Source organism: Acanthochromis polyacanthus, chromosome 11, assembly GCF_021347895.1.
Source record: "Acanthochromis polyacanthus isolate Apoly-LR-REF ecotype Palm Island chromosome 11, KAUST_Apoly_ChrSc, whole genome shotgun sequence".
NCBI lineage: Eukaryota > Metazoa > Chordata > Actinopteri > Pomacentridae > Acanthochromis > Acanthochromis polyacanthus.
The window spans coordinates 32,272,479-32,294,597 of record NC_067123.1 but is presented as its reverse complement, the minus strand read 5'-3'; the positions used below and the strand labels follow the sequence as shown (position 1 = coordinate 32,294,597).

Here is a 22,119-nt window from a genome sequence, read left to right as displayed (position 1 = left end):
TGACTGATTCCCTCCAGACACTGGCTGTTCAAATATGGCTCCTCATAACATTTTTTCCCTCCTTACATTTGACCTTGAAATTTTGCTAGAAACGGTTGCATTTTGTGACCTCTCCTCTATGAATTGTGGCGGGGTTGGCCTATCCCATCTCAGTCCCCTAGCGGAGGAAAATGGGCCTACAGTGAGAAATTGAAAATAAGGATGAGCGCCATGTCTGATCCTCCGCTTGTGGAATAGGAGCGGACGGCAGAGCGAATATTTCCGCGGGGCCCCGGCGGTCCCTTCGGGTTTCGGTGCGAATCATGGCCGACAGCGCTGGGATTCAGCAAGGTTCGCCGGCCATCGGAGCTGCGGGCCTGGTCCCGGCCGCTCCCGGAGCCGGGGGGACGGAGGGCTCCGGCGCCGCTGGAGGATCCGCACGTATCGCCGTGAAGAAGGCGCAACTCCGCTCCTCACCTCGGCCGAAGAAACTGGAAAAACTCGGAGTGTATTCATCCTGCAAAGTACGCTACACCTGCAGACTTTTAACACGCGGCCGTTATCAGGGCTTATTTTTAATTAAGGCTATTTCCTGGGCTTGGTTGCAATAGTTTGCAAAATGCAAGCGCAGCAAAGGAAGCCATTGCCGCACTTCATTTTTTCTATTTTTTTTTTCTATTTTGCATGCACGAAACATTTTCACAGGAGGTGATCCTAAAAAAATGCAGATGATTTATTTATACAGCGGGACTGTTGAGCAGGGGCCTTCCAGCTGCAGGCTGCCCAGTGGTTTTACAGTGTTACTATGTTCCTGTCAAGGTGGGGGGTTGGTGAACGTAAACATTGGCTGGCTGCTGGGAGTAGCTGACTGGGCTCCGGGGCTGTAGTCTGCTGGGTGTCGGGCCGCCGCGGCGTTGCTTTCCGCAGGATTTTAACGGTGTCCCCGTTGCCGTGTGTCAGAGCCCGGCGGTAAACAGAGAGCAGTTCATGGGGCTTATGCAGCGTATGATCCGCAGCGAGGGACGGGGTCTTTGTTTTGACAGGGTGACAGCTGCTGGAGGGGGCGGAGTTTGTTGTTGTTTCAACGCGCATGCTCAGTGCAGCCTCTCCAGCTGACGGTGACAAGCCTGCTGTCCACACCTCCTGTCACTGCGCTGGCAGTCTGAGAAACCTTCACTAACCTGAGGTCTTCTGAGGTTGTAACCCGAGTAGGACGCCCCCTAAACGACAGTGGCTACTTTCTTTTAAAAAAATATACACATATATTGAATATCAGCATGATATGTACACAAAAGATTTGCTTAAGTGAACAAATTTAGACCCTCTGGACTACAATTTGGTAAAATCTTATAAAGGAGGGATATTTTACCTCACGAGTCACTTTGATCACTGCAAACTTGTTATTTATCCATTACAGTAACTTTATTTTCAAACTTTGTGTTTGCTTTCACTTCAAGCGGAACATACAGTAAATGTTATGTAACACACAATTATTTCAGATTTTAAAAAACGGTTTCTGACTATTGCTAATCAATCTTTAACTGATGGGCCACAAGTTATAAGTTTACTATAAATTCAATGTCATTGTTATTTAAATACCTGACAATATGGTCAAAATGCACGGGGAAAAATAACAATGGGGACTTCTTGATTTATCCTGCACAAAAGATATTCTTAAATCAACAAATTTAGATTGTAATCTGACTGAACTATAATAGACGACAACATTGTTATTTAAAAAAATACTAAATGTAAGCTTCCCTCACGCGTCATGATTACCTTTATTTTAAAAGTCTGAACTTTCTTTTAGTTTAACTGCAACATAAATTAAGATAACACATATAGACAATTATCTTTTTTTACTGGTTTGATTATTACCAATTTATTTCTAATTGATGAGCAACAAACTTTACTAAAATGTACGACTGTTACTATTAGGTTTATTATCACTGATATTTAAATTTCTGACACAACAATGTCGAATCAACAATCACCACCGATGTTCTTAATCTTTTTCTTCACATTTATCAACAATTGATTGATGGATTTTCTTGTCATCTGTGGCATCATGTCATTTGAATAAAGCTGCATTCTAAGGAGGCCTTTCACAGGTTAAGGGAGTGTCTGAGTACTAGTCACACTATTATTCTTTAAAACCTCGCCTGACTAGGGTGTGGTTTAACTCGGTGGTTTAGAATTTGTCATCAGTGGAACAGCTCAGCAACTTTTGTGTGCGCATTTAACCAGAAAACAACTTCTTCTACACGATTTCTACACTGTCTTTATATTTCTGATCAGTGTTTTTGCATAGGTTAAAAAGGTGGTTTGTTTAATATAAGTTGGATTTATACTTTCTTGTATGCTACTTCGTGTGCTAATTCCAGCTCTGCTTTTTATAGGCAGAGGGAGCCTGTAAGTGCAATGGCTGGAAGAGTCAGAACCCTCCTCCTACACCCCCACAAACCGACCAGCAGTCCAACGCAGTGAACCTGCAGGAACCCTGCCGGAGCTGCTCTCACACTCTGGGTAAAGAATCTACAGAAGGAAATAATACCAAAAAGTGTACAGTTATAGGCATCTGAAGTGTGCATCTTTTTTTTCCCTCTCCCAGGTGATCATGTGACCCATCTAGAAAACGTTTCAGAAGAGGAAATGAACAGACTTCTAGGTATTGTCCTGGATGTGGAGTATCTGTACACCTGTGTCCACAAAGAGGAGGATGCTGACACTAAACAAGTCTACTTTTCCCTCTTCAAAGTAAATTTCTCCTCCTACAGTCAGTTTATGGGAACACTGAATATGCACGGCTGCATTTCATTCAAGTGAACATTTTCCTTCTCTGTTTGCCTCTTAGCTGTTGAGGAAATCCATCCTACAGATGGGTAAACCTATGTTAGAAGCACAGGAGAGTCCACCATTTGAAAAACCCAGCATTGAACAGGTAAATTAGAAGTCTACATTTGCATCAACTGCATCTCCAATTAATGTTTTAGCGTGTCCTCATTTTTACTCATGTATTATCTCTTTCCACGCGATTCCAAAATAGGGGGTTAACAATTTTGTCCAGTACAAATTCAGCCACCTGCCGTCTAAGGAACGTCAAACCATCATGGAGCTGGCTAAGATGTTTCTCAACCAGATCAACTACTGGCAGCTGGAAACGCCTTCCCAGAGACGACAAAGGGTTCCCAATGACGACGCAGCTGGATACAAAGCCAACTACACTAGGTAGTAGGGCTAAACAGTTACTCTGCCTGTAATCAATCTACAGCAGAGATGCAACAGTTAATCACTTACATTGTTTGAGTAACTTGAGCCTAAAAAAAACTTAAATATTTTCTGATTTCTTCTCCTCCTTTATGATTGAATATCTTTGGATTGTGGACAAAACAAGACATTTAAAGTTGTCATCTGAGCCCATGGGACAGTCTGATGGACATTTTTTATCCTTTTAGAGACCAAATAACTAATTGATTAATTGAGCACATCATCTACATTTCTGTCGTATGCTCTTCACAGGTGGCTCTGCTACTGCAATGTGCCTCAGTTCTGTGACAGTCTGCCCCGGTACGAGACCACTCAGATCTTCGGCCGGACGCTGCTGCGCTCTGTGTTCACTGTGATGAGGAAACAGCTGCTGGAGCAGGCCCGGCAGGAGAAAGACAAGCTTCCTCCCGAGAAACGCACACTCATTCTTACACACTTTCCCAAGTAAGAGAAAAAAATTGGAGACTGTACACAAAAATATGCAACAAACCTAACATATGCATGCACACCTGTGGTATCAAAGTAGACACGTGTGCATATTAGGACCACTCAATTAAGGCAAAAATAGTAATCGTGATTATTTTTGATCAATAGTTACATCACAAGCATTTAACACAATTGGGGAACCTATTTTTTGTTTTAGCTAAATTTGCTCAAACACGAGCTGCTATGGAGGGGCAACAGTGCACTGCTGTAAGGCAAAGGGATGCACTGGATTTATAAACAAAAGACAAAACATTAGTAAAATCAGCTTTAAGATCATTAGAGTGAATTCTTTTTGCACCCATCAAATCCTAAAGAAAGAAACAAGCATTCTGGCTTCTATTTGACCTGCGTGTAAAACTAACAGATCCTCCAAATCATTCAAATCATTTAAATACTTCATAGGCGGCAAAGCAACATGAAATTTTACTTATTATGTGTATGAGTATACATATGTACATATTTGCAGAATTGTTTGCATATGTGTATGTTTTGTCGTGTGTTGTGTAACCTGCAACAAGCCACTTCAAATGAATTGCCCAAGTGGAATTAATAATGTTGTTTGAATTATATTGAAGTGAAAATTAGAAAATTATTGGCAAATGGAAGGCGGCACAATAATTGTTCTAACTCAGTTATTTTGTTTTCAGAATTGCTAGAAGCCAAAATTGTAATTGAAAATACATTTTGATGCATCGCCCAGCCGATACGCATGTATGACTACTGTTTTTAATGTAGTAAAGTAGTTGTTGTGTTTTCTGTGCTCAGGTTCTTGTCTATGCTGGAAGAGGAGGTGTACAGTCACAGCTCTCCGATCTGGAGCCAAGACTTCTTGGCAGGAGCAGCAGGAGGGCAGATTCCTATCCACACAGGTAACACACACCCTCACAGCCTCAACAAAAACACACCTTTCATGCTGTCGCCTAATTTTGATTAATGGAAGGACTGTCACTGAACAATACGATCCACTGAAAACACTTTTACCTGCCTATGTTGTCCGTGTTGATCTGCAGTTATCAGTGCTCCCCCTGTGGCCAGACCTCTGTACTACAGCACCAGCCCTGTGTCGGTGGATCCATCCACCTGCGGCAGCGTCAGTCCTGCCAGAAAAACAGCCTCTGTTCTGGAGACAAACCCAGGTATTACACACAAGCCTGTAATTACTTGTAAGGTTACAATAATGCTAACCTGTTATGCAACATCTGACAGCAAACAGGGAGCACTAAACTAAATTATAGCCTTGTTTTTCACAGTGAAACCATGTTTACATGTTTCTGTGGCAGTTTAATTTGTCCCTCTCTATCTGACTACTTTTAAATAGGATTCTTCCTGGAATCTCGTAAATTTACAACAAACACACTTTATTAAATTTATTTGAAGCACAGCTGTGTTCAGAACATACTGACAGATTGTATCGGTGCCAACTGAACATGCATTGGCTGATCATCTTCTTGTTTGGATTCAGACACACTGCTCAGCTGGTGAGAAGGTGTAAAAGAAACAGATGGTGATGATGAGGATCTTCCTCTGTGTCTGTACGTTCTCTTAGTTGGAGAAAAGCGTAAACCCACTGAGCCCCTTCATCACGAGGAAAACAAGAGACCCAGGGTGGTGGGGGACATCCCCATGGACCTCATCAATGAAGTCATGGCAACCATCACTGACCCCGCAGCCATTCCAGAGGTAACCAGTCTTTATGTGGCTGATATTCACAGTATGTGTTGTTTTAACTGTACAACGCTTTGCTTCAGCTTTTGTTGTTTTAGGATGTGCATTTTAAATAATTTTGACTTTATGTGGGTCTCCATAAAAACAAAATAAAATAATTCAGAATGTGTAAATGTTAACAGTTTGGGCAGAAACTGTGTGAAAAATGACTGACTTACAGTTGGATCAGAACACAGCATATTTATTAACATCAGTTTTTTTTAGCTTAAAAACTGGAAAAACCCCGTGCTGCTTGTTAATTTTAGCAAGTGTGTAATATTCAGTTCAGTCATTCACTTCATACTTCTCTAGAGGCAGCTTCCTTTTTTTCTTTTCCTGTTAAAAATATGCATTTTTTTACTCAGTAAATTCTTGCGATTTCTAGTTACCAATGTTTTTTGTTTGGAAATATCAATCTTTTCATATAAAACTGTTTCTACACAAAACTTTGTACTATTGTTTTCTGTGTGGGATTTAACCGTCTTTTCAGTGCATAGACAGCTTTCACAGGCAGCTTTGTACACCAAGATAAGGCATCAAATAATAGTGATGTGTGGTAGTGCTCCGTTTTGCTTTGGTTTAGGGCCCAGAACATTTCATGAACATTAGGGCCACTGCAAGGAAAAGTGTACATTCATGAGAATTTCCAAAAATACTAAGCGTCCACTCAGTGTTACCTGATGGGGAGAGCTATGTTTTGAACAAAATGGTCCTCATTATTTGATACCTCCCTGCCTGTGCAGACCAGCCTGCTGTCAGCTCATTCTGCACGCGACGAAGCTGCCCGCCTGGAGGAACGCAGAGGGGTGATTGAATTCCACGTCATCGGAAACTCTTTGAACCAGAAGCCCAACAAGAGAATCTTGATGTGGCTCGTCGGCCTTCAGAATGTTTTCTCACACCAGCTTCCCCGAATGCCCAAGGAGTACATCACACGGCTGGTCTTTGATCCGTGAGTCTGCATGCTCTTTATCCACACTCCCTAATGCTCACAAATGTGGCTGAGACACATTCTGTTTAAATTCTCTTTTTTCTTGGCAGGAAACACAAGACGCTGTCGCTGATCAAGGACGGTCGAGTGATCGGAGGGATCTGCTTCCGGATGTTTCCATCGCAAGGCTTTACAGAGATTGTCTTTTGTGCCGTCACCTCCAACGAACAGGTCAAGGTGAGAGCAACGCCTACTTTATTTCTCAGCCTGGCGTGTGTCTAGTTACGTGTGGGCGGTCAGCTTTAACCTGTTTTTGCTGTGTGGTTACAGGGTTATGGAACCCATTTGATGAACCACCTAAAGGAATATCACATAAAGCATGAAATCCTCAACTTCCTTACGTATGCTGATGAGTACGCCATTGGTTACTTCAAGAAACAGGTAATACGCTTTGTGTATCAAAACTTCACATGAATTAAATCTTTCTCCTACATTTCTACTGACTCTTTTCTCAATAAACAAAATATACTTTGTGTTATCTGCAATGATAGTGAAACCTAAGGCGATTTAAATGGTTCCCCTTGTCCTAGACTGTACTATTTTCAAGAACGAATAACATATTTCCCGCACTTCTTGAAAACAAGTAGACTTACTACAATTTGACAAGCTTTGTACTGGTGTTTATACATATTTTGATGCTTAATTCGTAGGTTGTACTGAAAGATTTATAATAAAAACAAGTAAAATACGAGATGGGTGTTAATTCTATGATTCTTATTCTTTGTAGTATTTGTTGGATCCTGTATTTACAGCAGGAAAAAGCAGATATCTTCTTCTCCCTTTCAGGGTTTCTCCAAAGATATCAAGGTCCCGAAGGCCAAGTATGTGGGCTACATCAAGGATTATGAAGGAGCCACACTAATGGGCTGTGAACTCAACCCCAGCATCCCCTACACAGAGTTCTCTGTGATCATCAAGAAGCAGAAGGAGGTATGTTAGTTGATTTTAAATTAAATCTGTAGTATTAAAGTGCTTCTCTACATCCCTGCGTTTGCCATCTGTTATTCATTTCCAATCTGTTTCCCTCAGATCATCAAGAAGCTGATAGAGAGGAAGCAGGCTCAGATCAGAAAAGTCTATCCGGGGCTGTCCTGTTTTAAGGACGGAGTCCGGCAGATTCCCATTGAGAGCATTCCTGGCATACGTACGTTACTCGCTGTTAGCTAACTCTCTATTCTCTAACAACTACATCCTGTTTCTATTTACCTCTTTTGGATGATTTTAGTGTTAAGTGAGTGTAATTTTAGTTTCTGTCTATCAACAGGTGAAACTGGCTGGAAGCCTGTGGGCAAAGGGTAAGTGTGGCCTGACTGTGAAAGACTGAAGCTGCATTGCTTTATATAATCATTAATTTATGTCCCTACGCACACTGGCAAGAAGCAGGTTTTCTAATTAAACACAACTATGATTTCTTATGTCAACAATGATGCAACTTTATAGCTACAATTTGCATTAGGATGAAAAAAATCACCCACTACTGTCCTAAATATGATGCACAATGACTCCACATCTGATGCTTTGTTATTTTTGCCACTTTAGGAAGGAACTGAAGGATCCAGATCAACTGTACAGCACTCTAAAAACCATCCTCCAACATGTGAAGGTGAGGGATAAACATACACATGTACAGTCTACATCTGAAACACACATTTTTCTTACCGGACTGGTCTGTGTATCTTAGAGCCACCAGAACGCCTGGCCTTTCATGGAGCCTGTGAAGAAAACAGAGGCCCCTGGGTACTACCAAGTCATTCGCTTCCCCATGGGTAAGTATGCTGACAATCACAATTATCTGAAGGGGAGAAGACAAGAGGAACACAGTCACCAGTAGGCAGGATTAGGAATTTACAATACTGAAGATAGAAGATAAATGAGATAGGAGAGTTTAAGGAGAAAAAAACGTTGGATGTTTGCACCTCTCATGATGTGCTGCACAGCTGTTATCATGTGTTAAAATGCACTACAAGAAATCATTCCTGCCTGCGGCCATCAAACTATACAACTCCTCCCTCATTGTGTCAATCGGCTGACCCAAGACTCGTTATGTTTCACCTGCAGGCAGTTAGCTGATATTCACTCTTTGAGTTAACACTCAGTAATGTGCAATAACTTCTTCTCTATGCAGCAACACAATTATGACTCAATTAGCATTCATTAAGCTGTATACTTACATCTTCTCAGAACAATGCACATTATACATTTTTTGCTTATACTTTTCTACTTATGTTTATCTTATATTTTTTGTACTGCATAGATTTCTAAGATGCTAAATGGGAGCAACTGTAATGTAAGCAGTGTCCCCTCAGAGATCAGTAAAGTATTTCTGATTCTGAAATCAAACCAACACCCACAAAGGTGTTGAATTTATGCATCACACCGCTTAATAAGATAGACTTCTGTGTAGGATAAACCTGTGTTTCCTCACTTCTTCACGAGGAACTTAACAGAATGAAAAACATCCGATGCCTTGTGAGTGTAAGATGGGTCCCCTTAGAAGACTTGCACTCTGTCTACTATGCTTTCAGGGGTGTCAAACCCATTTTGGTCCAGGGGCCCAATTTGGTCTCAAAGGGGCCGGACCAGTAAACTGATAGCATAATTACTGAGAAGTAACAATAAGTCTAAGTTTTTCCGACGTTTTAGTGCAAAGGAGAACAAGTATATTAGAAAAATCTTTATATGTAATGAACTGTCCTTTTAAAAATTATATTAGAATTATATTAGAAACAACTAGAGATTAAAGTAAGTGCAAACTCAGCCTCCCATCGCTTTGAAAGACTCTGTTTTCAGAATCAACTTTTCTTTTCGCCATTGCTAAGGGCTAGCTTTGACGTTACAGTAGGGTTGCAGACAATAACAGACGCTTGACTTAAATGACGCGGAAATATTCCCAGGTAACCTATTATTCGGCAAGGCAGCTGTTTCACTGCATTAAGGGGTCTGTAGTTTGTGTGTTATCAGCGCATCATATCGTCGGGCCATTAATAACATTAACAGTAAATCAATGTAAAATGATCTCGCGGGCCAGATATAATTGTATTACGGGCCGGATATGGCCCGCGGGCCTTGAGTTTGACACGTGCTTTAAATGTATCAGTCCATTCAAAAGGCATTTGCACTTGTATAAATGAAGATAATGCAGCACAAGTGCAGATCATTTAGAATGAACATTACATTTAGCTCACTCCAGTGGTTTTTCACTGCTCAATGCTATTCAAGTGGTGTTCCTGCTAAATAGAAAATGAAAAAGCTCAGGGTTTAGTGGTGTAGTTATTTAACCGCTGAGTGTATCATGTTTCAGAAAGATTTTTGAGTTTTGCGTTCACAATTCACACCTTTCCCCCTCGCAGACCTCAAGACAATGAGCGAGCGTCTGAAGAGCAGGTACTACACAACGCGCAAGCTGTTCATGGCCGACATGCAGCGCATCTTCACCAACTGTCGCGAGTACAACCCCCCGGAGAGCGAGTACTATAAATGTGCCAACTTACTGGAGAAGTTCTTCTACACCAAGATCAAAGAAGCAGGGCTCATCGAGAAGTAAAGTAGTCTCTGGGAGTATGAATGGTCGAGTTATAGGTAATGCAAAAGACAAGCCAAGATTAGGACTACTGATTCTGAAGGTTGCAAAGACATATCTTAATATAAAAGGCGCAAACGGGTCTCAGATCGGCGCTCTGATAAATGCCCAGAACCTAAATCAAGAGCTTAGACTGATATTTACCTTGAAAGATGGTCACGAGGGAAGGCCACAATGAAGAAGTGTGAGGCTGTTTCTGATTTCAAACAAAAGAAGCATTGTGTCTTTGTATTTCATCACGTATCCCAGAGGCCCATGGATTGAAAGGACAGCAGAAGTAACAGTAATACATATTAAATAGAGCAGAAAGGTTTCACTATCATTTGTGTTTCAGACGTTGAATGAAAGCCCAGACTGACAGCTGATTGGAGATTTACCACCCATCTGTCTTTGTCTCTTTTGTTCTCATTCTGCCTTTTCAGTGTCTCTCTTCTCCTCTCGGTTGACTCAGGTAGAGACTTCATGAGAAGTAACTACATCTGCAGTGGGTTTAGTTATGACAAAAGTGTTACCTGTGAGGAAAGTGACTGAGAGTTCAAATTTTCCTTCCTGTTTTCCTGTGAGCATGTGGAGTTAATGAGGTCAAAGTCTGTCTACGATGAGTTCATCCTGCCAAAAGTAGAATACATACTTTAAATCTGTACAGATTTTATTTGGAAGCACTTATATCCATTGTATATTTTAAATATGTATATAACATATATTTTCTTTTTCAGAACTAAAAATAATCTTTTTTCCCACCAAGTTGCATAGGGCAGTTTGACTATCAGAAATGCACTTTTATTTTTCCAAGTATTAGTTAACATAAATGAGAGGATCTTCTTTTCTTCAGAATTTGTTTTACATAGAAATTACATTGTTGACTAAGAACTAATTTAATTATCTAGAGTTTATTCTTATTTATGTGCTGTAATTTAGAAGAATTATGCATAAGACAAGGTCTTAATTTATTATTTCTTATTTTTGTCCCGCAGATGGAGATTGATAACTTTATACTTTGGAGATAAATGAAAAGATTGTGCAATACTATGTAGTTTTGCTGTTTTGTAAAAAGGTGTTTGTACTTTTCAAACTTTAGGGAAAAAAAGTACTTTTTGTAATATGTCTGGAAAAGTATTTCATGCTCTTTGTACAATTGGTTTTAATGACATAGCGTTAGCCTATTTTATAGACTGATTAAAACAGAAGTGAGGCTAATTCTGTGTCTGAGGATTTTTTTGACTCAAGAATATAAATTATTTTACTAGCCTTCATCCAATACAGTGTTTCAGTTGCAAACAGAACTTAACACGGCTTTCATGTGCTTTTCAGCTCCAATAAAGAGAACTTTTACCATGGTAAACACTATCATGGTACATTGTTATTGTTTGTTTGCACAGGCCAAAGTTCATGTGCAAACTGTTTTAATTAATTAGCTATTGAAAGTGGAAATGAATACCCTGACACAAACTGGCTTGATGTATTCTTTGATGTTTCAGATTTTAGCTTGTCCAGATACACAATCCTCTCTGATAAAGTTAATCAAATAAAAGGTAAAGTCAGCAGTTCATCCTCCAATGCACTTGATGTGAAATTCAGCAAATACCTCCTTATGGTACAGCAGCTGTCCACTCTGTGCATCGCTGAAAAACAAAAAAACCCTGTGGCTGTACAGTCCTGGCTCTGTCAAAGGGAAACAAATGGTTACAAAGTGATCTACACAACATTCCAGTGTCTCCTGTGCACGTTTCTGCTTGTGCACAGGGCAGACTGGAACAGGGAAGCTAACTACCTAAATATGCTAACTAGCTAAATATGAACCATCTTTCCCTAGAGTCACATGAGTTAAGAATCATTTAAACTTAAACGAAGCAATAGAGTAAGTGAAGAAAAGTTTATTGTCACATCATACTGCAGAATATACAGTTAAATCAAGATACAAATCAGAATGTATTAGGTGACAATATGTACTCATATTCACAATTTCATAATAAAAATAGCAATTGAAGTAAGGTGATATAAAATTGTAAAAACGTCTTTAGGAATAAGGCATTACTACATGTACCTACACACAAAGAGGAAAAAAGAAGAAAACTATAGCTTCACAAAATATGCAGGAAAAGAATTCACAGAAAAAAAATGATCACAATTGGTCTTCACACAGACACAAACCTGAGAGTGACAAATATGTTCACTTGTCAAGCTCTAAAGAACATCTGTTATATACTGGCAATGCAGTCAACACTGAGAGTTTGGAAAGGGCAAATAGGGTAGCTGCCTTCAGCGACATCCAACAAAGGATTCATTATATTTCTCGAATGGCTGCTGGCTGCTCATGGAATTCCTTGATTTCTGCACAGACCTCCTTCCAGACTTCTGCTTAAAAATGGGAGAGCGAAGGAACTGCAAGTCTGTGAACTTGTCTCCGCGCCGAAGTTTCCTGTGAAGGTGTGATTATAATTGTTGAGCATTCAGAGTAAAAATCAGTGAACCATTTAGAGGAACACGCAGAGAAAGTGCTGTAACACCTCTAAGAATGACCCCTCATTTATGCTGCTGTTGCCTGCCTTTGTTCACTCAGACTGAACTAAAAGAAATTGGCGAATGCTGCTCCAGTGTGTAATTACATGTAGCACGCCAGCCATCAGGAATCAGAGGCGTTAAATGCAACAAAACAGCATCCGTGTCTCATGTGGTGTATCGTTTCAAAGGTGAAACAGCAATGCACCCCCCGTTTCATCCCTATACCTTACACACAGAAAAAACTAAGCGTAATAAAGGTGTAACAGTCTCCCCCTGAAGAACAGGCTGTGTGAAAGGGGCTAATAGGAGCAGTATATTAGGTAAACTTACGCGCTTAGTGAAGGCTCCTTATAGTCGACCGTCATGGTGCAGCGCCGCTTGCGAGCAGGAACAGGGGTGGAGCATCGAGAGTCAGAAGGGCGCGAGGCACCACAGGAGAACTTGCGACAGGCTGCAGGGGATAGATTGGTCACATCACACAGACTCAAGCCCCGCCCCGCTGTCCTTACACCAAGCCCACCTGTTGAAACGTGAAGGAAGATGTGAACCACAAGAAAGAAAAACTGAAAACAGGAGTTGTGGAGTTGTGTGTATTCATGTGCATACACCCATGAGCAGAGTGCAATAAAGTCAATGCACAGAGAAAAGACGATAAAATGAAAGTGTGATCTGGCTCAGCCATGTGTTCACCGTGATCATGACATTTAATTCTGACATGCAGTTCTAGGCAGAATCAAATAACATCTTACGTTTCTTGATTGTTTTAAGCAGTTGTGGTGTTTGGTGGGGTAAAAGAGCTGGAGCTTCGCAGGTAGAATCTCCAAAATTGGACAGGACGTTGTCTAATCTCATCATCTCAGCTTCAACCAGGGGGCTGACAGAAAGTAAAGAGTCCATCATTTCCTCCCGAGGCTCTGAAAGACCAAGACAAACAAACACATAAAACCATCATAAATTCATTACTGGTCTTATAAAACAGCTTAAAGTAAGAGGTTTAATGTCTTCACTGTGCAAAACTGGTTTCATAAAAGGCAAATATAACAAGAAAAGCACTCAGAGAGCGCAGTACACTGCCAAGGCTGCTCAGTCGTTGCATGATTTCCGACAGGTGACATCTTTAAAAAATTCGTTTCACAGGGTCCGATTTGCAGTAGGATCGCAGTCATGTGATCGTCAGCAGGCAGTGGACGTAGCGTTCCCTTGTAGTCATAGTTACAGTGATGCTGTGCGGCTATCTCACAATGATATGGAAATCTTTAACAAATTGTGGATCCAGACTATAAGCCGCATCACTGCCAAAATCTAATCACTTGGTCCTTGTGTCATTTCTGACCTTCCCTGAAAGTTTCCTCCTGTAATGTTGCTAACAGCGAGACAGACAGACAAATGAACGTCGATCGTCACATAACTCTGCTGCATTCCTTGGCGGAGTAATTACTTCAAACCAAAATTCACTCCTTCAGCAGAAATGCACAAATTTAAATGTCTTTGGCTGTTGTCATGCCAACAGACTCTAAAGTATATCTAAACGTTAAAATGCAACAGCCCTAAGTAAGACAAGCACTTCATTTTATCACCCTTTTAATGTCATATCATTTGTAGAATAATGGTTAGTGATTAATATGTCATGAGAAATTGAGCCAATACCCAACTGTTTGAAATTTATATTTCATCATAACAAGTGCATTTATCTCATGCTCGGGGAAGGACAGTGTATCATAGATAATGGTATATTAAAGCAATGGAACAAGTTATTAATGAAGGGAAATTTGTTGCCTTTTATGAAGCTGCTTATTATTAGTGCTGCCTAAATACTGTGAAATACGGCAGCTTCATCTTTTCATAACGGTCTTTCATGTAACATTAGAACCTGAGCACTCCTGCACAGTTAAAACAGCAGATTTAGCATTTACTGACCTTGGTGATTTTCTTGTTCCAACCTTACAGGGTCAGGGCTGTTAGAGAAGGTGGAATCAGGTGAGTAATGGAGATGACCGTCATCATTTTTAGGCTCTGCAGCCTTCGGGCTTGACTCTTCATCTCTAAAGACTAGAAAACACAAAAAGAGAAGGTGTTTAATTGTATCCATAAAAACAATGGAGAGAATAACTACTAATTAAATATGAAACTGAAGTTGAGAATGACAAATCTAAAAACTCACTAGAGATCTCCCGTTTCGGAGGGATGTTTTCTTTCTGTCTGACTACATTAGATGGCCGACCTCTACGAGTAATGATGACTTTTGTCTGGTGAGGAGAAGTCTGTCTCCTTTTGGTCTTCTGAGGGACATAAAGGCTGTCCTCTGATTCAGAAGACGGTGATGATGAACTAGATTCCTCCTGTCTGGAAACCACAGATGAAGCTTCAGTTTGGGCTTTCTCCTCTTGTGGACTCTCTTCATTAATGGGTGTGGCAGGTGGATTGTCGTCAGCCTTGGCCTTGAATGGTGTGACGTGTACTGCCTCTTCACAGTCAAAGTCAAACGTGTCATTAAATCCCAATGACGTGTTGAGCTTATTGCTCTGTGGCGGAGGTGCTGTTTTGGCTCGTGTGGCTGACCGGTCCCGACTCTTTGAGCGGGCTCTGGGTTTGGGATTCTCCCATGGCTTCTTTAATGGAGCCCGCTCTGGTTTGCGTCCTCTCTCTGGTTTCTGTGAAGCTGGTTCTGGTTTGGGACGAGGCTGCTGCTGGGCTTGTTTCCTGCTACGGCGCTGTCGGCTCTTTTTGGGTGGGACAGGCTCAGGAGTAGAGTGCTGTATTTCCTCTATGTCACAAAGATCTGCTATCTGTGGTTCTACTTCTTGCCGCTTTTGATTTGGATTTTCACTGTCATTGCAAATTGGACTTGAAGTTAGAGCTCCCAAACCGGAGACTGGGTCTGCCTCACTCAACAACCTCTGTTCTTTTATGCGTTCCGACCTCCTCCTGCTTCTTCTGTCTGTGCGCTGACGCCTCACACCCACTGTAGATGGCAAGGTAATCACTTTGTCACACTGAAGTTGTCCGTTCTTTTTGGAGGGGTGAGCGTCTGTGAAGAAAAGGACAAAAATCAACATTAAAATTTACTTAGCTCAATTTTAGGACTAGGATAAATGCAAAAGTTTATCAAAATACCACAAACTGTATACAACTGCTGTCCTGTAATAATCTAAGCATTTGATGAATAGGTTTAGGTCTGAAAAACTGTTAAATATTGCTTGTGGATGATTCTTAGAATTTTATTGCCATCTATGCAACAACTCAATGCCAAGCAAAACATGTGTTAATTATTTTTCCTTGGGTTAAACTTGGATCAGCAATGCTACTTTTATTTGGGAATTTTTTAAAGCTTAATATGCAACGTGAACATGTTTTATTTACATAAAAAAAACAGAAATCTACAACTCCACATCAGTGACAAAAAATAGTCTGGTACGATGATGGCTGATGCCTAATATTGACCTGAAATATCAGAGTGTGTGCATTTTTACCGGCAGTAATTGGTGATGCCTCACACAAGAAGTGCTCTTCAGGTTTCTGGCTCATTCGCGTTTCTCTGTAAATTGCGAGAGAACAAATTCCAACAACTCAAGACAAAGTATGTGGCAAAATTTTATGTGACAAATTTAGAATGTTCAAACTTACTTTTCTAAATCCACAGTGTCTTGGGGTTGAACGAGGATATTTGGAGGTTTAGTCTAGGACAGCAAACAAAGAAATTAAACATTTTTCCACAACACTGACATGCAGTATTTCACAATGCTTTACATGGCTCACTGATTTGTCAGGATAACTTTGAGAGAGCGTACCACTGAAGCACTTGCTGCCAGAGCTTCCTGCTCTTTCAGCTTCCTCTTGAGCAGAAGCAGGTGAAGGAACAAAGCCTGTTGCTCCCTTTTCAGCTGCAGAATCACTGCATTAGACTGCCTCACTTTCTCCTTTTCAGCTTGCAGCGCTACAGCCAGCGCTTTGTTGTTCAGCTGGACACCCTTAAGGATGGTGTGCGTTGAGTTGGCCACTGGGAGAAAACATAGGAATGACAGTTTGTCTTGAGGCAAAATCTCTCTTCATATCAGCATCCCCTGCACTCCTGCATGTATAAATGTTATCATTTGCAAGTTACCAGTAGCCCCTAAATGTCCACTATCAATACAGTATATTTTGATTCAAAGACTCTACACTGTGCATATTTGAACTTATGTGTACAGTGAGCTTGTCAAAGAATGTTGCAGTTATAAAATCTCTAATTTAGAGGTGCAGAGTCGCAGATTGGATGGAAACGGCTCTTAATGGGCTGCATTTGAGTCTCCATTTCATTTGTGACAACAAAAATTGAAAAAGAGGTTAATTTGAACAGGTTTAGTGGGAATTTGTCTGCATTTAAATGAATTAATTAACTGAATTAACTGAATTTCCCTTCGGGGATGAATAAAGTGATTCTGATTCTGATTTAAAGGCAGTATGTGGGCGCCCCGGCCCAGCTGGTTGAGCTGGCAACCCACAAACAGGGGCTATAGTCCCTGACACTGTGGTCATGGGTTCGAATCCAACCCGTATCCCTTTGCTGCAGGTCCTTCTCCCCACATTTCGTGTCTCTCTCTTCACTATCCTATGCAATAAACTTAAAAGGCCAAAAAAGAACTTTAAAAAAGAAAGGGAATATGTGCCAGCAAAGGGAACAGCAGACAGTGAATGTGATTGTTAGCCACAACAGCCACACAATGTGCTGTCAGGATTTTATTATTGTCGTGGTGACATTGTCATTTTAAAAAAAAGTAATCCTCCAGATTTTCAGCTTCTCATACGCTGAGAGTGAATGTGGACTCTTGTGTTCATTTTTGCAGCCAAAAGCAGAACATCTGATGTGCTTTACTTGAGGCTGATATTTTGAGTTAGCAGAAGCAGGCTAGAATGTAAACAAAGCTGATGGACTGTGAGGCTGCTGCTGTTCTTTCTGAAGATGTAGCATTTTACAGAGTTTGAGCTGGACTAATAGTGGTTTGTTAGGTGGTAAGGAGCAGCTCGGTAAAATTTTGACTAGCTTGTAAAGCTGAAAGGCTATCTAGTCGTGGAGGTAGGGCTTAAAGAAGGAAAACATCTACAATGCATACAGCATATGGACATTAAACAACATGCGACAAAACAAAAATAAAGATGATTTCTCACCACGATATGTTTAAGTAACTAGAATGTCCCTTGTATTATTTCATTACCATTGCTTTTGTTTATCATTCTGGATCGGCCCCTGCTGGGAGCTAAAGCACTGGCCAGCCGTTTGGTCCTCTTCTCCTTCATCCTCTCCTTGATGTCCTCCAGACTCTGCTGGAAAGACTTCTTCTGGGCCCTTTCTTTCACCATGGCTCAGGATCTATCATTAAGTCAAAGTGTTATTCGGGAGCTTAACAGTGCAGCTTGGCGATAAATTTCAGCAAATCATATTACGAAGTTTACGTGCTAGCTAACAAGCTAAGTTAGCAAGCTACTAGACGTTAACGTCTGTCAATGCATTAGGCGACTTTCAGTAACTGCAGTCTGGCTTTGTATTTGAAAAAAACGTTCAAATGAAACCTACCGGAAGATGTGTATCGCCAGGTTACTTGGTTTGTATGTTTTCACTTTAAAAAACGAGTTCGTGGGTTAAGTTAAGCAGAAAAATAATCCATTTGTCTGCGCTGCTCCTTCCTGCGACAGTTGCCGTTCGAATTGAGAGCCGGGGCCGCTGATTGGTGGAAGTTTGAGAGACGTCAGTTCCTGAAAGTGACACAATTGGTCGCTGGATGGCGCTAAAGTTCAACAGAAAATGAGTCTACATTTCACTGCTGGGGAGAAGTAATTCATTGGCATTCATTGTTCGTCTGCATATTCCGATCCTTTGAGACTAAACAGCAGACTACCACACAGCACTACAATTATCTAATTATGATTCTTGGCGTTTCAATCAGTCCCTTTTCACCCTTCTCCTGTCTGTCTATTGGAAATAAACAAAGCAAAGTGGAGCCTCTGCACCATGTGCACTGCTGGGGAATGGAGGCATAGTAAACTTCTTTTAAAAAGTAAATTAGATTACGACTCATCAAGGGTCAGGCTTATTCAGTACCTCCTGAATGAGTATTCATAATTGACTGCTGAAGATAAGAGCTTGAGCAGGGCTCTGTAAACTGCTCTGCTGCATGTGGATGGAGCTGATAATTAATCTCAAAACCTTCTGACAGGCAGTGTTGGAGGCATATTCCTTGAGGTTTTTCTGAAACTCTTATGTCTGGCTCAAGCCAAGGTTGCACAGTGGCTCTGAAAGTCAGCCAATTAATAGATGAATGCAAATTTTAAATTGGACTAGTAAATCTTTTGACACCCTCTTCCAGTGTCCAGACTATTATCTTCTTGCGTTGGGCCTGTAGAAATGTACATTCTTTTCTGCACACTCACACAACTGTCTTTCTTCTGCCACACTGAGTCCATAAGTACCCATTACTACTCCTCTCAGGTTTCTCTCAATAAATGTTCCGTAAATACTGGATTGCTTGATATTATATAACTAGTCATGACCTCATTTACTTTCCCAAGTCAAAGTCAAACGGGGCATGTCATGCTTGGCAGGGCACAGGGAAGAAACTTGTACCTTTCATACATTTCACTGCAGCTAATAGCATCCATTTGAACCTTCTGTCAGTGATGATCCAGGAAAGTGTGCATGGTAACCAACTGAATGGCATATTGAGGCTACAAATGATGTTTGGTAAATTTTGGGTGCCTTAGCCTTTACTGTTGTGCAAAAGCCAGCCTGCAGTAAGGCCAATGAACAGTTCCTGATGTTGCTGGATTTTCCTACTAACAATTGGTGCTTCTGTGTTTGCAGTTGGATTATTTCCACATTGTTTGCATTCTATCCTTTACGCTGAACAAAATGAATAAAAATTTTATTACAGATAATAATCCGACCTAAAGTCACACTTAACGGAAGTTTAATAGCAGGCACGCCTTCTTATTGTAGGTTTGGGGATTGAGTAAGTGTAGGCATGAGTGTTCTGTTTCAAAAATGAGCTCTATAGACCTGTAATGACTCACTGTTTTAACAATAACATCACTTCTGTTGATGTAAAAGGTGTATTATTCTTGTTGAAAGCAAGCAAATGTTACAGCTGTTCCAGCACAGCGAGGAAACAGTGACTGGTGCGTTTTGTGTGTTTTTGTGAGTCTCTCTATATTAAAGAGCAAAAGAAAAAGACAGAGAGGAGGAGAGAACATATAAAGTCAGACAGATAGACAGCCAGAGGGACTCCACAGGTTTTAGCTCAGCTTGTTTTAATGGACAAATCCATCACACAGTCATTTCATGTCACCCCTTACTATCCGCATGTCAGCTGCCTGGAGAGAAACTTATTGTTACAGGTGCTGCAAAGTGTAGGAGAAACTGATTAAAATGAAAATAGAGTGAGTGTTGTGGCAGCCAGAAAAATGAGGGCGCGTTAAAGATATAGAGACAAGATGACTATAAACACATACTGTATGAATACATTGCCTTTTTAGTATAACAGTTGCTAGCACAAGTCTGTTTGCCTACCGATGTTTCGCTGTGATATCTTTATTAGGAGATTATGAATTCATCTCAGTCCAGTCAGATCTCTCGCTCACACATCCCTGTCCAGACAGCCTGACTGGCCAATGAAATGATCTTCTGCTTTTCTACCAGATGAAAAGTATTAACTCTAATCTCTGTGCTCATCTACTTGTGCCAAAAAATACGCCGCCTTGCTTTTTAATATGGAAAATGAGCATTTGGTGCCATAATCATAGTTTATGGTAATGAAATCATAACACAGGTTGTGTAATCAAAGCCCAAAACCAAACTTTGAAACAGAAACAGCTCAGGAAGTCAGATTATGGCTTGTTTTATGGAGCTTAGATTGATTGTAAATTGACAGTTGAGCAGGTGGCCACCTAGATCCTTGTGTTTTTTATAATTTAGTTTGCATTACATGAAAGGGAAAATCAAATAACACAAGTATACAATATTCAGAAAGGTGTTTAACTCCTGGGGATGGGAGATCATAAAACAGAAACGGTATATATTGACTTTCTTTATAAGAAATTGGCCATTCTACAACGTATTATAATGTTACAGAAGAATTCCATCATGACATTTTCCTTCCGCGGATGAAAAGTAGCGTCTGACTGCATCTCTAACAAACACAACTGGAGGAGCACTACTTTACCCAGACGACTGCAGCACCGAGACCCAGACACACAATTGGTTCTCTGTGGGTTGCAGCTTGCCCATTATGCCTTGCAGCTTGCTCTTGAACACCCCGCTGAGCTATTTACTTCACAGCCAACATCCCCTCCGTTTACTGATCTGTTGCTCCATGCCATACCGCTGCACTGCCTCCGCAGAACCGGAAGGCCTCACAGGGAGTTAACAAATCCTGTCTGGTGCTGCAAGAGCAACAAATGTTACTTAGGCAAGAAGTGGAATTGACTGCTGCGCCTGAACTTTCAACTTTTGCTCCCTGGGTGGATGTGGAAGTGTGCTGACCCAGACAGATGGTGCTTGTGCCACAGCTCCACTCTGCCCACTCACCTTTTATTTTTTAATTTATTTTTGCCCACAAGAGCGGGAGAAGCGTTGCTCCCAGAGGGCAGCTTGCACAGGGTGTGTAGGAGTGCCAACCTTCAGATCTATGATACTTTGACCAGAGTACACGGGTTACTGTTAATAATCTGGTCAAAAACAGTGACGTCTATTAATGGATCAGTCATTATTTATTTTTTTTACAAGTCCGACTCCCGAAGACGCATGCCATATTAAATTACACAACTTAAACTTTGTCCCTTTAGAGCTCGCTGAATGGGATGCTTGACTGTCTCATTTGTTTAATACATGCAAAAACCAAAGTGTGGAAACAATGTACTGTTTAATTAATGGGGGCTAGTTTGCATGCCAAGAAGTTTTTGTTCCTGGCACAGGAATAGTCTTGTACAAACCTCTCAAGCATCCATCCAAAATAAATCCCCTCCCATTAAACAGTGAACTGACATTTTCACACTTCGAGCTTCACAGGTGCTGGTCGGCAGATTTGACCTTCAAACTGGACCGGGTTACTTGTGTCCTAATGATTCCAGTCTTCCAGCACCAGCTTCATATTCATCACTCATGGGATCATCCTCTCCTCTAACCCTTGTCTCGACAGTAAATAAGGTTTCCCCCAGAATAATTCTTTATTCTTTCAATCAACTAACTCTTAAAAGGACCCCGCAAAGAAAGTTTCTCAGTTGTATTTTAAATTCGTTTTGTTGAATAAGGTACTTTTTTCCATCTCATATTCTATTTATCCATGACCACCTTTGTTTTATGACTCGAATTAAAGTGAAATATGCAGAAGTCAAAATGATGCATCCTCATGCCAAGAGCTTATTATAGCCTTTTGTCTGTGTGGACAGCGAGCAAAAGCTGCCCTTTCACGGCATCCACGGCTCTGCACTGTATCTTTGTAGTCTCTCCAGGTAGCAGAGAAAGAAAGATTCCCCGGATGCCAAGTCAGGCTTTTGTATTGCTGACATGTGTTTATGTGTGCCTGCCATGAATTTGATAGCGCAGTAAGAGACAGAAAGCTGGTGCAGAGAGTAGCTGCGG

At 41.0% G+C, this 22,119-nt stretch overlaps 2 protein-coding genes across 2 annotated transcripts; one reads left to right on the top strand and one right to left on the bottom strand.

The window, feature by feature from the left end:
• The first annotated feature begins 129 nt into the window (after positions 1-129).
• kat2b (K(lysine) acetyltransferase 2B) lies at positions 130-11,204 on the top strand. Its single transcript, XM_022209662.2, has 18 exons — positions 130-503; positions 2,379-2,505; positions 2,591-2,736; positions 2,834-2,920; positions 3,026-3,207; positions 3,499-3,690; positions 4,498-4,601; positions 4,743-4,868; positions 5,279-5,412; positions 6,180-6,388; positions 6,478-6,604; positions 6,698-6,808; positions 7,214-7,357; positions 7,457-7,571; positions 7,692-7,722; positions 7,967-8,030; positions 8,109-8,193; positions 9,778-11,204. The coding sequence occupies exons 1-18, from the start codon at positions 303-305 to the stop codon at positions 9,969-9,971; spliced, it is 2,379 nt and encodes a 792-aa protein (XP_022065354.1). The 5' UTR covers positions 130-302; the 3' UTR covers positions 9,972-11,204.
• A 657-nt stretch (positions 11,205-11,861) lies between these two features.
• On the bottom strand, positions 11,862-18,195 carry sgo1 (shugoshin 1). Its single transcript, XM_022209657.2, has 10 exons — positions 18,061-18,195; positions 17,702-17,856; positions 16,298-16,506; positions 16,134-16,186; positions 15,980-16,044; positions 14,671-15,537; positions 14,427-14,558; positions 13,259-13,423; positions 12,840-13,029; positions 11,862-12,426 (listed from the first exon to the last, which is right to left on the bottom strand). Exons 2-10 carry the CDS (start codon positions 17,844-17,846, stop codon positions 12,267-12,269), a joined length of 1,986 nt encoding a protein of 661 aa, XP_022065349.2. The 5' UTR covers positions 17,847-17,856; positions 18,061-18,195; the 3' UTR covers positions 11,862-12,266.
• Positions 18,196-22,119: the final 3,924 nt, after the last annotated feature.